Raw genomic sequence first — 17,779 nt, 5'->3', positions numbered from 1 at the left:
AAGAACAAATGAGAGAGAGACTAAGTTTTTGCTTATGGTTTTCTCGCCGAGAGCAGAAGCGTCGGTCTCCTCCATTGTTAAATCAGAAAGAGACAAGGCACGCAGTTCAGCTGTTCGATAGACTGAGAGGGGAAGGGGGCGACTAACTGATGGTGTTTTGCTATTATTGTGCTTAATTCCATATTTGAAAACAAATTGTTTCAACGGCCAAGAATAAAAAAAAACAAATAGTAAAAGAAGGAGATTCAAACCTTTTTCGCAGAGAAACAACAGCGATCAATAGTCAAGACGTCCTTTGCTCATCTGCTCCTCAGCTAGGTTTCAAATAGTTGAGTTAATTAGGTTTATAAATTGTAACTGATATTGCTTTGTTTTTCTTCACTCTTCAGCGTTTTGGCCTTTTAAAATGTCAAAACGACGTCGTTTAATGACTATCAATATAAAAAAAAATTTGACCGGTCTCACCCGGGTTGACCAAGTGGACCGGGTCCCGGGTCGACTGGGTTTCTCCGGACCAATTCCCAAGCTGGTTTTTGCCTCCACCAGGACCGATCCCAGGCCCGGGTCGGCCGGGTCCCGGGTCGACCCGCCCGAGCCGGTCCGGGTTTTAAAACTCTGATTAAAACATAAAATATTTTTTAAAAAAACACAATAGAGTATAATAACAAAGCACAATAGATAAATATAAACACAAAGAGGGAAGGAGCAATAGTTTTTAAAAAATATTTTTGAAATTGTGTTAAAATACTTAAATCATTTCCTATTTGATTAATTGAAATTCTATATCTCAGTATTGTATATATTTTTTTCTTTGAACTGGTATAATTAGGTAAATATCAGCAATTATTTGAAAGTGGATGTTGAGCGACTTTAATTCACTCTCGCCCCTTTAATTCAATATTGGTATGCATAAAGGGGGGGAGCATTTTCTCGTTGAAAAAAATAAAAAAGAATCAAGCTGTCGGCAGGATGTAGAAGGAGGTCACGAACACTTGCCTCTTGAATCCTTGATGATATTTCAACCCAGTAGACTCCAGCGTGTCAACCCTCCAAAGGATTATATCGCCATTGAGAGATGTTCTGTTGACATGTCTAGTGATCGATATGGAGTACTACCCATGCTATGTTTAGATTTTTTAAAATATTTTTTATTTTTAAATATATTAAAATAATATTTTTATATTAGTATATCAAAAAAATTATAAAAACAATTTATAGTAAAAAAAAATATAAAAATATTAAATTATTTTTAAAATATAAAAATAAACAGGTTTTAAAATTAAGAGTGAAATGTATGGATGTTTGAGATAAAGGTATGATTGATTTTTTTTAATGGAATTCACATAAAAAAATATTTTTTTTTATTTTTATAAGATATAATTTATACTTTAAAAATATATATATTTTTAAAAAAATCAGCTACACCCAAGCACACACTAGCACCTTTGTCATTGTATTACCCGCCGCCATCACCAGAGGTAAATGCACTTCAAGTTTAAACTTCGCAGATTATAAACATGGTAAAATGTTTTAGATCTTAAGTAATTTCTATCTAATTTATTAGGTATACATAGTCTTCTGGAAAAAAAACATAAAAATTATTTTAAGTAAAATTAGGTTATTATACCAATTAAAAATAGTATTTGACATACAAACATGATTTTCACGTGAATATGTGTATCACTGACAAATACTAACCTTGATTCGGATGAAATCTAACATATTTTGTATCTCCAATTTTCTTAAAATTCTATATGAATTAAACAAATCAGAGACAGGCATCACTTGTGCCTTGACTAATTCAGGACCCAGCACATTTTATCTTTATAAATATTAATGAATGATAATCACCATCTACTCATTCCAATATTCCACTGTATCTTTGATTTAGGGGAGATTGAAAGTGTAATAATGATTGTATTTTTAAATGTTTTTCGTTTAAAAATGTATTAATAATTTTTTTAAAAAAATTATTTTTAACATTAACATATCAAAATGATCCAAAAATATAAATAAATATTTTTAAATAAAATAAATAAATTTTAATCAATCTTTATTTGAATCGCAATCCCGAACTGACACTTGAATTAAAAGTGATGCTATTGGATAAAAAAACTAGCTGTAAATATGTTAGAAAATGGTGTGAAATTATTTATATACTTTGCAATTTGCTAGAAAAGGTTTTATTAAATTGGTTAGGAATTTCATGAGGACATTCCGGGGAGGAAGAAGAAACATGTTGAGATGAAGTGGTTAGTTTGAAGTCGTGGTTTAGAAAAAAAAGTTCAAAGTTAAAGTTGTTTATAAGAAACTAATTTTTTCTATATTAGTTCTTGTTAAAGAACTATCTCAATCTAATAATTCAAGTTGTTAGCTGAGGTTACAATATATGATTTATATTATTCTCTAACATATCCCCTCGAGTGAAAACCCTTTAGATTTAAAACTTGTATACGCTCACATTACCTTATACTTAATTTTTATCAAATAAATAGGGGATGATGAGATTCGAAAGAACCATCTCAACCCAATAACTTAAGATATTAAACGAGGTTTTTTTAAGATATGATTTATATTATTATCTAACAATAATGATTGGGTTGAAAATATATAGCCATATATATATATGAGAAAACATTCCTTATTCATGGAAGAACATGAGTTCGTGTCAAATAAAAAAAATTGAAAAACGGCAGTTGAACTAAAATTTTCTCGTAAATACTTTGCAGTAAAAAAACACTGTAAGCGTCTAATCAGCTGGCTTCACATTTTAATAATGCTAAGTTGCACGGTGTAAGATGTTTCTTAAAAACTAATGAGACATATAAATCCTGAAGGGGCTGGTTTCAATTAAATAAAAATAAAAATAAACAATCTTTTTAGGGACTCACTAAATTTAAAGATTTTTTGAACTCAGAGGAAGAAAGGATGGATTCTGCGTAAAATCCCTGGGAAGAAGAAAGGAAGAATAATATAGTATTGTTCATTGATGCAATTTATTTATAATATGAGTTTTTCATTATAAAACCATTCGTATATTATACGAACAAAATAGATTTTTCTAAAAATATTAGAAAAATATTTCAACACATTAAAAATTCACAGCAAGAACGATTTTAAACGTTTGTTCTCTTCCATCTTATTTATTGATTTGTTGAGTGATTCTGGGAATTTAACCATAGAATAAACTTAAAACTCAAGGACGGAACAGTGTAGGATCGTGTCGTTTAAATAAACGGATTTAATTACGTGAAATTTCTTAACATTAGAAATTACACCGTAACTTTTAAAGATATAAAGATCAAAATGTGAAGTTATTACGTAAAAACTCTGGGCTGCTGGCCTCTCTATCTCTTCTAGGATCCGGCCGCCGGTGCGTGGCGGGAGAGAGGAACCCATGTTTGCTCCTTGGTGAACGATACTGCAAACATCCGGTTAAACCACTTTAAACTGACTGGAAGACATGGTAAAAATTACTCCCAGCATATACTGTTATTACCTGTTACCACTTCTCGTTCACTTATAAATACATTAAGAGGCTGTTGAGATCGTGGTGAAACTTGTATTCCATGGTTTTTTAAATTTTTTATTTAAAATTTATTTTTGATTGATATATTAATGTGAAAAATATTTTTTAAAAAATAATAAAAAAATATTATTTTAATATATTTATAAATAAAAATTACTTTAAAAAAATACAATAAAAAAATTTGACACATTTGGCAAATCAAATCAAATTTGACTCTTTCTAAGGTGCAATAATGATTGCGTTGATTTGGACAATTCATGTCTACATGCACCTGACCACCAGTCTAAAATTGCACAGTCACGGCTGTATTTAACATTCTATTAACTAATATACTAAAACGTGTGGGGGATTTACTGTTTCCCGCACACAAATCACTGTAGATTACAACAGTAATCTACAGTGATTCTTCTCCCTTTTTTTTTCATTTTTTTTTTCAACTTTCTTTTTTTCTTCTTTATTTTTATTTATTTTTTTTTCAAAATTATTTTTGTTAGTTTTACTTTTTAAATATTGACCTGGTTAAAATTTTTGCTTAGTAATTTTTTTCTTTAAAATACTGTGAATTGCTGTGATGTTTTCCCACTTAGTTTTTCTATTTTATTTCTTTATTTTTTAAAATTATATTTATCGATTTTTTTTTAATATTGAGCTGATTGAGAATTTGGTTTTGTAATTTTTTTTCTTTAAAACATTGTTGATTGCTACAGTGTTTCTCCGCATGGTTTTTTTTCTCCAAAATTATCTTTTTTTTATTTTATTTTTTAATATTGAGCTGGTTAAAAATTATAGTTATAATATGTGAGGAAAGCACTGTAATTTTTTAAAAAAATTATTGTTCATTCCCACATGGTTTTTTTTTTAATTTTTTTCAAATTATCCTTTTCAATTTTATTTTTTTTGGTTTTGTAATTTTTTTAATATTAAGTTGTTTGTGAATTACAATTACAAGTCATTACAAATAAGGCTAAATCATGTGGGGAAGCACTGTAGCTTTCATCACAAAACACTGTGAATTGCTACAGTGTTTCCAACATGATTTTTTTTCCTTTTTTTGGTGTTTGTTTTTTTTTTCTAAAATTGTCTCTGTCGATTTTTTTTTAATATTGAGCTGATTAAGAATTTAGCTTTATAATTTTTCTCTTTAAAACACTGTGAATTGTTGCAGTGTTTTTCCAAAATTATCTTTGTCGATTTTTTTTAAATATTAAGTTGGTTAAGAATTATAATTACAGTAAAACTAAATCATATAAGGAAAGGGTTATAGTTTTTCTCACAAAACACTGTGGATTGCTACAACATTTTTTCTCATGGGTTTTTTTCCTTCCAAAATTATCTTTGTTAGTTTTTTTTTTAATATTAAGTTGGTAGAGAATTTAGCTTTGTAATTTTTTTTTCTTTTTATTAACTGAAAAGCTAAATCATGTGGCGATCACCAACACAACTTTTTTTTTCGTCATGAAATATTTGCTCCATCATACCTTTAATTTCTATTACTTATCTAGCGCTGGTTCATAATTATAACACTATCAAATACATTTATTTTATAAGCCCGCGGCAGCGCGCGGGCATGTTATATCATATCTACTAATTTATGAATAAGTTTATTCATGCTAAAGTGCAAGGACTTTGTCGCCTTGCCACTTGACAACAATGGCAAGGGATCGTGTGCTGAATATACTGGGTTTTTCTAAGATTTATGTCGAGGGTACACAAATGTCAATGGAGGAATAAACTCAACATCTACAAACCAAATGTTTTAATCTTATAATGAAAATATAATTTATATTAAATGTTTTGTGTTGGGAAAAAATATTCTCTTTGATTTTTACGGATGACTATCTAGGAACTTGACAGAATGTACCGCATGATGGGTCGTTTGATTCGAAGTTGGGACGGATGAGATTAGAATAGGATCAAAAATAGCGTAACGTATGAGAATGTGATTGTGATTGTTTTTTTTAATATATTCAAATAATATTTTTTTTTAATTTTTAAAAATTATTTTTAATATCAACGTATTAAAATGATTTAAAAATATTAAAAATATTAATTTAAAATAAAAAAATAAATAAAAATTTTTTAATTTTTTTTTAAATATTTTAAAAATAAACAGGTCGAAGTGTCGCTTTTCCTCTGTCCATTTCCACGGGAGAGGGTGGGTCTGTCTGTCTGTACGTGGGTAGCTGGGAGCAAATCCTATTCCTTTCAACACGTGGTCCTCCAGAAAAAAACACAACGAAGATCTACCTACCCTCTCTCTTTAATTTGAGTCTTCTACTGTCACACGGGTTATGAAACTTGGAAGTGTGTCTCAGTATTTTATATTTTAAAAGAGTTTTTAAATAAATTTAAAATTTATTTATTTATTTTAGTTTTAAATTAATATTTATTTTTTATTTTTAAATAATTTTAATACGATGATATTAAAAATAATTTTTAAAAAATAAAAAAATATTATTTCATATTTCTAAACCCCTCCATGAATCGAGGTCCCTGGTGCTTCTTGTCGATGTTAAAAGAAAAAAACGATAAAAAAGCCTGTTGATGTTCCTCGTACTGAAGCTCAAAAATTTTCAGGGTCAAGGCCCAGTAAAAAAGCCCAGAATTGTATCGCCACCGCCTTAACGTGATTGTCATCGTTTGCATTAGAGGAGGAAATGAGGAATATCTCCGGTGTTTCATGAATATCTATCATTTTATATTTTATTTATTTAAGTTTGTATATATTCATTGATCATTATATATTAAAATTAACATGAACTTTATATTAATTCTTATATATTGTTTTTATTTACCTAAAAATATCAAACATTAAATTTAAGATGGAATACGATGACTTGTTGATTATAAAGAAATAAGAAATATTTCTCTGGTATTTCAAGAATACCAATCAATTTTTATTTTTTTTATTTAAATTTATATGTATTGATTGACAATAAAATATTAAAATTAATTTGAATTTTATTTTGATTTCTTTATATTGTTTTTCTTTACCTAAAATATAAACACATCAAATTTAAGATGGAATATGGAGTGATGGATTTTCCCAGACCACAAGAGAAATTTCTATACGAAATATTATACCTGATTTCTAAAAAAAAAAAAAAAAACTAGAAGAAGGAGAAGGAGAAAGAGAAACACACCCAGGGAAAAAAAGAAGTGTTTCATGCGAGGCTGTGATCACTAAGACTTGCTATTTTTTTTGGTTCGATGGAAGATCTATGGGAATTAGCATTCCTCCACGGTAAGATACACCAACACAGGTTCTAAACCCCCACTCTGCTTCTTTCAGGATTTAAAACTGAAAACTTTATGAAAATCTCATGCCCTTTAACTGCCATAGGATTCAGTAGATTATCGAGATGTGCTGTGTTGTTTGGCGGATTAATTTTTTTAATGAAAAAAAATTCTTATTAGTTTAGATTAATCTATTAAGAAGATGTTTAGGAACGCGGTGCAAACCGTGTTTTCAAAAATTCATTGTTTTTTTGCTAAAATTTAATATATTTTATATGTTTTAAATCGTTTTGATATATTAATATCAAAAATAATTTTTAAAACATAAAAAAATATTATTAACATATATTTCAACATAAAAAATTATTTAAAAAATAATCACAACCATACACTGTAAAATTCTCTATAAATCAGCAACTTGAAACATAAAATTGCTATGACTTCGTATAAAACTAGAAATTAATAACACGAAAGTAATAATGATTTTTTCAACAATAAGGAGTACTATGGATAATTTATGTGAACCCCACACAATTAATTGCCAAGTGTCAATCACACGCAGAAAGAGAGAGAAAACAAGGTGGCTATTGCCAAGTGTCCTTCTCTCAAGAATCACCTCCTCTGCAAGCAACGAAACACCACACCAATTATCTGGCCATCCAAAAGAAAGAAAAAAAAAAACCCGTCCAACACACACAGAAACACAAAAACGAGAGGGTGACAGAGAAGGCTATATATATTTAGGGATGGATAAATTCCCGTCAACAATGGTCCATCCACAGTCTTTACATACCCTCTTTTGATCTTCTCTCTTCCTTTCTTTTTTTTCGCCGTTCCCTTTTACTTTCCGTTCCAAAACAAAAACAAAGGGAAAAGAAATTAACATCTCCAGGTAGATTTCTTTTCCATTCTCTTTGTTTTTCCCGAACACAAGAGAAAGGGGGCCTCTGACTTTGAGCCAGCTTGTACGTATAATTAATATTTGTCTCCCTCCCTCCATTGTGATCTCATCGTGAATGATGGATACAAGGGCGTGTTTCATTATCTGGGTTCTTGTCTTTCTGTCATTCTCATTTCGTAATCTTGAATTTTTTTCCCTTCTCTCTTCGCCTGTCATATATATATATATATGGGATCGGAGATTTTGCTATTTTTTTTATTCATATTATGTGGAATTAATTTTGAAAGTTGTTGTATGGAATTTAAGAATACATAATTTGCATTGGGGTGCTGTTTTGATTTATTATAAACGTAAATGGCTATAACTTTACTGGCTAATTGCAACGAATTGTTAGATAGTTGCAGGAAATGTAAGGGGACCGTTTTGTTTTGAATGACATTAGAAAAAAAAGAAAAGAAAGGGAAATGGAACAATCCCAAATAAATGGAAATGCACTTCCAATTAATGCACCTCAATTCTTTTCATCACATGCAATGCGACATTGTCTTGGTTGTTAGTTTATGTCTGATTTCAAAGATGAGGATTCGTTGTTTCTTCTCCTCGTGAGCCATTAGGCCTTAAATTTTCTATTTGAGATTTCGTTTGGCGACATTTGTGGTCGTTAGGTCTTTGAATAGTTGATATATCTAATAAAAAAGCATTATTTTTTTTGCCAATTTGGTTTGGGAATTGCCCAAGTAGACTTTTTTTTTTTTTTTAAAAAAATTTCCCTGGCTTGTCCACATTTCTTGCCTATTAGAATGTGAAAAGAATGCTAAATAGACATATGACTACTACTTGCTGTCAAGCATATCATAATGTTGGGGCACTGGATGGCTATTTCTTCCCCCAGCATTTTCTGTTCAAACATTTCACTGTACTGGAACTTCATCTATATATTTTTCTTTGTTGAATTAGCTTTCAAATGCCAGATAAACGTTTGGTTACATTCAAAAGAATAGATTGATGAACTGAATGCTAGACTCACATGGTATTGATATTGCCTTCGCTGATGCGTATTAGTTATTTTTATGCCACTGGTATCGGAATTCTACAAGCCTTAATATCGCATGTCAAGTTCTCCAATCAATTTTCGTTTCTCCATTTCTGGGGTGAGGTGTTTCTAATGTTTATGGCATTTCTAGATACCTTAAAAATTAAGTTGCAACCTGCTTCTTAGATCTTGTTCTGTTAAGTGGAGATTTGTTTTGAGGTCATGCTACGATGTTATACTTGTATGTCCTGCAAGCGTGAAAATCAAGTCTGCCAGAAATAATCTAACAACAGCAGAATTACAAACCTTTTCTTGTTTTTTACATGTGTTCCTTCCTCTTCGGAAGCTCCAGCTTCAGCACAGCAGCTATTGCCTTTTACATAGAGAATTTTTCAAATTCGTCAACATATATAGTTTCTTTTGATGTACTAATTGCACCTTGAAATTCTCTTTGTTGATAGATGCCATCTTAGCACAAAGGCTCCAGGATGGCCACCAGCTTTGATTATTGGAATGACTGCGTTGACGTCCAGGACATGGAAGCAATGTGGCAGGAACCTGAAGTTAGCACTGAATGGTTAGATGCTGGAGAGACTAAAGGAAATAAAGTTCACCTTTCACGGGATCCCGATGGAGAGCCTTATTTGACGCAGACTGAGATGAAGGTAAAACAATCCTTCATCTACTTCAAAGACAACTGTAGATGCTTTGTATTGTATTCATCAAATTGACACGTATAAAATTATGCAATCCACTTGCTAATGAAGTAATCAATTCAAGCAGTACCATAATGATAATTTCCTTTCATCTTTTTAAATCTTTGGGAGCTTGAAACATAGTTGCCTATTCGTCTGTGCTGCTAATTTTACCTGTTGCCTTTCTTGCCTTTTACTTCTCAAAAATTTGAAGCATACAAGTTTGGATTTGATGGGTTCTTAGATGCAAGCCATATGCTCTTGATCTTGTTATCTAATCGTACCTTGCATTATTTTGTATTCCTTCAGGCTGTAGCTGATATCATTGTCCGAAGACATTTTGATTCACAGATACAGCCGGTATGCCCTCATCAACTACTTCTTTTAACTCTTATTGCTCAGAAAGAGGCTAAAGGCGGGTAATGGTTACCGATATACTGACCGAAACAACTTATAAATCCGCTAATTGGCAAAAGTCTTCATGAAAACCATCAAATTGGGACCCAGCTCGTTGGTCCGAGACATAGAGAAGCCAGCTATCCTGAATTACATTATGCAAATGGACTTACCTCAAAACTCAACTTCATGTAAATAGTAACCGAAGAGAAGTGTCCTGACCTTCACCCTCTTTTTACGCCATGCCTGCATCACTTTTATAGCTTGTAGCATAGTAAAGAAAGCAAACAGCTTCTACACAAAGCTACTGACACATGGACATGACTCGGTCATATATCAACCTGGGTGTTAAGATTGGTTGGTTCAATTGAAAAAGCCATCATTGATATCTATTTTCTGTTCTATTCCAATCATCCTTAAAATATGTTGTCAATGGACCAAATGTTGAGTGAATAATATTTTCTGTTTCAATTGCTGCAAATTCAGTTAACCTTTTGTTTCTTCTTGTCGCTTTTCCTGGGATAGATACGCAGAAACCAACACCTTGGTTATCCGCGTACTGCTTTCTGAATTGTTCTTGAACAAACTTTTGGTTCCGGGAAGAATTGTGTGACCTCGTAACTACACTTTAGCAACGTTAATGAGTAATTAAGATTTAAGAAGCTAACTGCTCGGTTCTATTTTGCATCCATTCCCCGTGTCTGCAGGACATGATATGTGCTGTAGCTGAACTTGCAAGTGATAGACAGCCCCTCTCTACACGGTGGTATGATAAGAAAACTAAGGAGACAGCCCTGGGGATCATGCAGATTTTACCAAAAACAGCAGAGTGGCTGGTCAGGTACCAAATACATGTTCTGATTTTTTCGAGCTCCTTATTAACCATCTCTTTTTCTGCTGGTTTTATTTTGGCTTGCTGAAGTTATAACTGCATCGTGCTGCAGGGACTTAGGTTATCAGGCATATGAAGTAGAAGGGAATCCAGATATTCTATATCGACCTTTTGTTAGCGTCTATTTTGGTGCTGCTTATATTAAATGGTTATCGAACTTCGAAGAAGAGTAAGTTATCGATCAGAGACACCATTGGTTCAATTGATTATTCCTGCTGTTTTTGGCTCTATCCATATTTATTTGTATTGAAGCAAACGTTGTATTGTGATTGACAAAGCTTCTATTTTGAGTTTTATTAATTTAGGAATTTAACTTTCAAGGTCTTTTGCAGAGAAAGAAGTGAAGAGTTCGTAGTTAGGGCGTATAATGGTGGTACGAAAAAAGCAACTCACAAATCAACTTTGCAATATTGGAAACGGTACCTTTCAGTCAAAGAAAGTCTCCCATCCAGGTGATTTTTTTGCGTACTGCTTGATGATATAAGCCCTGCATTTCTCTTTTTCTTCTCCACCCCTTTATTTATTATCTTTTATTTCTTCTCACTTGACTTTGGAATCCAAGTAGTTCCAAAATTGTTTTCTAAACAATTTCAAAAGCTGAATTGGAAATCCCAACACACTCATCTGCTTGAGAACTCTTTGTTTTTACTGAACTTGCTACGAAGTCCTTGCTTGGAGTTGTCTGAATATCTCCTTTTCTTTTTTGATATTTGGCAAATTTGTGTTTTCCCCACAATTTTCGATATGCATTTCTGTTTGTTTTGTCAATTCTATTTATCTAAATTGTGAAGATCTTCGAAACATATCAGGAAATGTGCAACTGTATTGTATGGTTCTGCAAATAGTGCAACCTCTAAAGTAGTTGTGGGATTGTGAAAAACTTTAGCTTCCTCTGTTTTACATTTTTTATTGTAACCCATACTTCTCGTTTACTAAATATATCAGTGACAAGATAAATTTTACAATTGCATTAGCAAGATAAATTTGATGTTTGGCCTAGATGCATGATTTGAAATAACTTTAGAGGTTTTGTGCTCAAAAGGTTGTTCCACGGCCCGTGCCTTGGCAGTTTTATGTAACACTTTCACACAAATGCATAGGCCATTTTGGCCTTTGTTATTTGACTTCTATCACCACCGTAGTCTATTTAACGTGACATGAGTCCCCTGCCACCTACACTCAGGAACAGCAGTACCTGCATTTTCTGTTTGTAACTTGTAGCCCAACACTATTTATAGCCATTCCTTGTAGATCCTAGTTTGCTGCTCCCGAGGCTTGTGGTTACAAATCACTGAATCAACCCTGACCTGTGAAAAAGGTTGCAATATCATGACTGTAACATTTTAAAAGAATACATACATTATGTTTGATATTGTGTGAACTGTATTGTCATAATGCAGAAGATTTGTCGATGAAGGTCCTTCAGTAAACAATGCTCATTCTTCAACTGCTCAAGCTGCACCTGCTACACAAAATACAAATGCACCTTCTTCAGAAAAAACAGGTTGTACTTTTACCACTTAAGATTACTTGCAATTGCATTCAGTGTCTTCATGAGGCTTGGATTAGGCTCAACAAATTCTCAGTTCTCATCTAATTGAATGACTATGAATCTACTGCCAAGGTGCCAGAATCTTGTTTGAATAACAGATCAAGGTCAAATGCAACTCAAGCTAAACTTTTTAGGTGATTGCACTAGGGGTATTCAAAATCCTAACAATTTTTCCTACATAAGCATGTACTTTAGTAGCCTTGTGATCCTTATATTAATCTTTAGGCTACTCAAGAAACTGCCCATTCAGAACCTTCAGGGGTGATTATGCCTCAGTGAAAGTATATTTTGTATAGATTTTTGCTTACAGAATGTACAATTACTCGGGAAAAGAAAATAAGTGTAAACATTCACTTACCGAATGAATTAAAGGTCTTTTGATATTTTCCAGTCTTCATATGCATGGGGTGTCACTTTTCTCTTTTGAACTTGATTTACTTCACAATTTTGTGATATTTTTTAGAGCATATCATTACTCAATAACAAGAACGTATTTCTCTAGTGAAGCATATGAAATTGACAAGCTCAGGACAATTACTATTGCAGTTGACTTGGTCAATATCGTTTTAGTTGACATGGTGGTGTAATTGAACATAAGATGGTATCTTTGTTGTTATGAAGTCACATGGAAAGATACATCTTGAGTAGAGATCACGCCAATATGCTATAGAACTTATTCTCTTAATTATATAGACACTATTAATCGACTACCATGAATGGGGCCAAGCTCTCCTCTTTTCCAAGTTATTTCTTAAAAGATATTTTGGTTTCATTCAGTTGTTAATTTACCTGTTGCTGCTTGGAGGAAGCAGGTGTTGATTATATATATTGGGACTCTAAAGCTTCCCCAGAAGAAATGCAAGAGATGTGGAGTCGTTCTGAAGTTGCAAAAGAGTGGACGAAATCTGGAGAAAAAAGAGGAAAGGTGCGCTTTTCACATGACAAGGACATGAAACCATATCTATCTCGGGTAGAAATGAAGGTACGAATAAAGACGTGAAAATTCCTCTAAATTATTGCCATAAGATAATAATCTTACCTTCAAGTAACTTCCATTATTCTTGTATGGAATGCTAATCACTTTAGCATATTGGCCCATGGCACAGCAGGAGCCTAAAACCAAAAATTTGCAGATAGCCTGATAGAGCACGGAGCTTTCATGTTATATATCACCTGTATGATTGTGATATTAAAAGTATCATATCATATCATTGATGAAAGCTTCTCTCACATATTAACTTAAAATAACCTTTTATGAACATGAAATACGCCATTAATAATCTGTCAAATCACCAATACTGACTTCATGCAGGCAGTTGCAGACATAATTCTTTCAAAACACTTCAGTACAAGGGGAGTTAAACCTGTGAGTATATATCCTAGCTAGTAAAAGTTCCTTTTTTCTGTAAAACGATGCTACTATGTGGCCAATTCATAATTCCTTTTCTTTTCTGTGTTTCTGTTCTTCTCTTTTATTTCCAATTCTTAGAGGTATTTACCAGTAGTTATTCACTTCTGCCACCTGGCAGAGAGGATGACCGCACATTCATTTGCTAGTTATTGTGATACGAGTTTGTGTTAGGAAATGACTCCTTTTCTGTTGGAGGCTCTAGCAAAACCTAAATGACAGTACATGCAATCTGTCCTTCCTGCTGAGGCATTTGTGTCATGTAGATTGGACGCATCCAAAGTCGCAAAATAATTAAGAAAATCTAGTTCAGATAGATGGCAAGGCTGATATCTATTGAAGAACTGGCATCTTACGACTAGGTTGACTCTTATGTCATGTGCTACTTTATAGCATATAAGCTCCACTAAAAATGTTTGAACTCATATTCAGATTAACAGCAAATACTTTGTCCGGTATTGCTCTATTAAGGGTCTTTAAAGAAGAGAAATGGAGTAAACCATTTGTTTTTCTGACCAATAAGATGGTGGGAGTGGATATATGATCTTAAATCACACGTCTGTCTTCTCTTTTGCTCTCAGTTCTTGGAAACAATGGATAATGTTACAAGCTTGTGCTCAATATGTGATTTTTGCTTAGGTTTGACCTAACAGCAGTGGTTTTACCTGAGATTTTATTCCTTGGGGATGTAGTATTAGATAAAACTGATCTGCTATGGTAGCAAATCATGCTTTCCTAACCAGATTTGAAAATTCTCGTGAGATTTGAGTGGTTTACAAGGTTATTAAATATTCTAATTTCTATTATGGTTTGTTTCAGTTCTTGAACATTCTATCCTTGCCTAAATTTCCATTTTTCGTGAACTTGTCCCCTGCTCAATATTTTTGTCTTGTTTTCTTCTTCCTTGATACCTATTTTCTGCACAGTCAGTCATTTGTGCTCTTGCTGAGATGGTGAGCATGCGTTTTGTGAATGGGGTTGGACCGCGAATCGGATTAATGGGAATCGACTACTCTACAGCTTTCTGGCTTTACATGTACGCAAATACTGGAATAATTTTTGAAATTCTAGGTTGTGTACCCTTTTTTTATATAAAAAATTACACATGCATTTGACTTTTTGATAAAAACAAATTAAACAAGTTTGGATGCTGCATTTTGATTGATTGCCGAGGCTGTTCCATGGAGCCTGCTCTCATTTTTCCTAAGCAATTTGATTCTTATGAAAGTGGAATCTTTTTATTCAAACAATACTTATTGTGATCGAGTTTTAACAAAATTCGTATGTATTTTGAGTGCAAAACTATTTAAGGCTCCCAGCGCCAAATATATACAATGTATTTTTGAGATAGACCTTTTCATTGGTGTGGTTTTCTATTGTTTCTTAAGACCATCGCTAAAATGTGGTTGTTATTTCTCTTTGCACTCAGGGAATTGGGTTACAGGGCTTATAGATTAGATTCCGCTGGTGATCTGACCAAGCCATTTGTGTCTATGTACTTTGGTGCAGCCTATTTGGCCTGGTTATCGGAATATGAAGGGAGGTGAGTTCGATAACCATGAAATCTGAATTGTAGCTGGTCTCGTATTGAGTAATCCTTCGTGATAGATTGTGTCCCATCCATTAATAGTTGTAACTTGTTAAACAGGGAAAGAACTCCACAGTTTGTCGTTCCAGCTTATCTTTCTGGGCCAAAGAATGTGAACCATCAAGAGACCGGTCCCCTTTGGCTTAAATTCGAGCAAGCTTTGAGCAATTATGAAGACATAAAGAGGTACTTCCTGCTCATTTGCGCATATTCAAGTGGAGAAATCTCTATTTTTCTATATAACTGATCGAGTTCATCTTTGCCTTTATAGGGATCCCGGAAATTGCACCATCCTGTAAGCTGACCAGTGAAGTCACGCCATCGTTCAAATTGTGCTGAGTGATGGATATTACTGCTGTTATAGAAGAGCAATGAAATGAGTGAAAAGTTTATTTTCTTAACTCATTTACATTAGAAAATACGAGGGCAGATCCAAGCATTAGGGAGAAGAAAGGCTAGCTGTAGCTCCTGTCCTTTTTCTGGTTTCCGATACACTGGATTGAGTAATCGAACAATCTTATATTATGTTCCGCTCCATCTTACAATTCCAATAACAGGGCATTAGGAGTCGAAGCTCGAGCCCCCCTCCAACATCATTTACCCATAGTAACTGTCTAAGCAAACTGCATGTGATTAAAGATGATTATTTATATTTTAACTTACATATTATGCTTCAAATTCCAATTATCTCTATGCAGCTATGCCCCATCATCAGGGCTCGTTTCTTGTATAACAAGACCTCTCTTCTACTCAAGCCCTGTCTCTTCTTCTGTTGACTCATCATCGACTGTGTAGTCATTGGCATACATATCTTTTGCGAATGCTAGAGAGACCCCCGTCTTATTCACAGTGACATGATCATGAAAGTCTATTTCATTCTTCACCTTATCCTCACTGCCCAGGTTGATGTACTCGTTGAACAGCGATCCCTTCCAAATGTTATCTCCCTGCACCACTGGAATAGCTAGAATTATTCCTCCTAATACCTCTCGAATAATCAACGAATCTGAGACTAAAATCTTCAACATAATCATCACGTAAGGATGAGTAGGCAGAACGCCCAACAAATCATCACCATCAAATTGAGATGCATCAAAATGTACTGATGGACCCTCATTCTGAATGAAGTTGTTTGGAATCTCATTCCCATGAGGAAGAAAACCACCTAAACCTTCATTATCCGTTCCTGTACCTGCGAATGACATTTTAGCGTATTAGAAACATATGCATCCATATTTATATTTGCTATGTGTATTTGTGTGCGTGCAGGGAGAGAGAGAACCTGTGGTGTGATGTCTTTGAACTCTGATACTGAGTAATTATTTTGGGTTAGATTCAGTTTTTATCTAAAAAAATAATTAAATTAATTTTTTTTAAAAAAACATTGAAACCGGTTCAAACCGACCGGTTCGGTTATTTTAGAGCAAAAACCAAAAACTAAATTGATTGGCTCGGTTTTTTTCGATTTGGCTCGATTTTGTCTGGTCTGGCTTGGTTTTTTTCCACTTTGACTCGGTTATTAATTTCGGTTTGATTCGGTTCAGTTTTTTGATTTCAGGCTTTTGAAACTAAAACCAAACCAATTTGTTTTTTAAAATATTCAAATTAATTTTTTTTTTACAGTTTGGTTTTTTGGTTATTTTTTTTTATTTTTATTTTCTTAGTTTTTCAGTTTTTTACTTTATCACGTCGATAGTTGCAGAGTAGGTTGTTGAATAAATCCATTTTTGGGACTCATTTAGGTTGTAGGCTTGTAGCAGTTACAGACCATCAATAACAGAAATTCATAACAGTTCGACAAATCAGGCAATCTTTCCATAATTAGTACTGATATTTTTTTTTAAGGAAAACAATTGGTTTTGTATTAAGTGTTATTTTCATTAAGTATTCTTGAATTTGTATCTTAGACTAATCAATTATCAATCACTAAGCCTCAATTATTATATATAAGAAAATAAGCTATTAATCATTTTCTTTCTTAAGGTTGCATGAAGAATCATTGTTTTTTATAACAATGAATTTTTATACTAATTTTTTAAAATAAAATATTCTAAATTATGAAATTTTTTTTTATTATGAGGTTGTATAAAAAAATACAAAAACACCATTAATTTTATGTGAAAATCGATATTGATTAAATAATAAATAATGAAAAAAAAAATATAAATCCTTCTAATTTAAACTCCCTTTTCTTCTTCTAAATATTAATTTATGACCAATGTTGATATTTTTTATAAAGAAATAAATTGGTGTTATATCAACTATGTTATTATAATTAAAAAATTTAAAATTATGTATATAAAATTAATTAATTGTTTTGTGAAAAAATAAGAAAAAAATAATTAATTATTTTTAAAAAATTAATATTGAAAAAATTAAAGAAAAACAAGATAAAGTTAATCGAATGCGTGCCAGGCCTGCACACGTGGGCCTGGTGGTAGCCAGGCCCGTGCTTCTACACTGGACAAGTCGAGCCTTAGACCCTTTTAAAAAAAAAAATTTAAAAAGAATTATGAGAGAGAGAGAGCGGTCTCATGCAGCCTAAATA

General features: G+C 32.6%; 1 protein-coding gene across 2 annotated transcripts; it reads left to right on the top strand.

Annotated features, from left to right (window-relative positions):
- The first annotated feature begins 7,415 nt into the window (after nt 1–7,415).
- Nucleotides 7,416–15,915, top strand: LOC7492958 (uncharacterized). 2 transcript variants are annotated; one of them, XM_024609897.2, is made up of 13 exons: nt 7,416–7,731; nt 9,162–9,365; nt 9,705–9,755; nt 10,499–10,632; nt 10,736–10,852; nt 11,016–11,135; nt 12,084–12,187; nt 13,048–13,217; nt 13,548–13,601; nt 14,570–14,679; nt 15,073–15,186; nt 15,292–15,417; nt 15,503–15,915. In XM_024609897.2, the coding sequence occupies exons 2-13, from the start codon at nt 9,189–9,191 to the stop codon at nt 15,528–15,530; spliced, it is 1,305 nt and encodes a 434-aa protein (XP_024465665.1). In that variant the 5' UTR covers nt 7,416–7,731; nt 9,162–9,188; the 3' UTR covers nt 15,531–15,915. The 2 variants fall into 2 exon arrangements, with proteins under 2 accessions (XP_024465665.1, XP_024465664.1); XM_024609896.2 differs by having other exon boundaries at nt 7,417–7,658.
- The last annotated feature ends 1,864 nt before the right edge of the window (nt 15,916–17,779 follow it).

The sequence above is a fragment of the Populus trichocarpa genome, chromosome 10 (assembly GCF_000002775.5).
Source record: "Populus trichocarpa isolate Nisqually-1 chromosome 10, P.trichocarpa_v4.1, whole genome shotgun sequence".
NCBI lineage: Eukaryota > Viridiplantae > Streptophyta > Magnoliopsida > Malpighiales > Salicaceae > Populus > Populus trichocarpa.
Note: the sequence above shows the minus strand (reverse complement) of the source record. Positions and strands in the feature narration are given on the sequence as shown.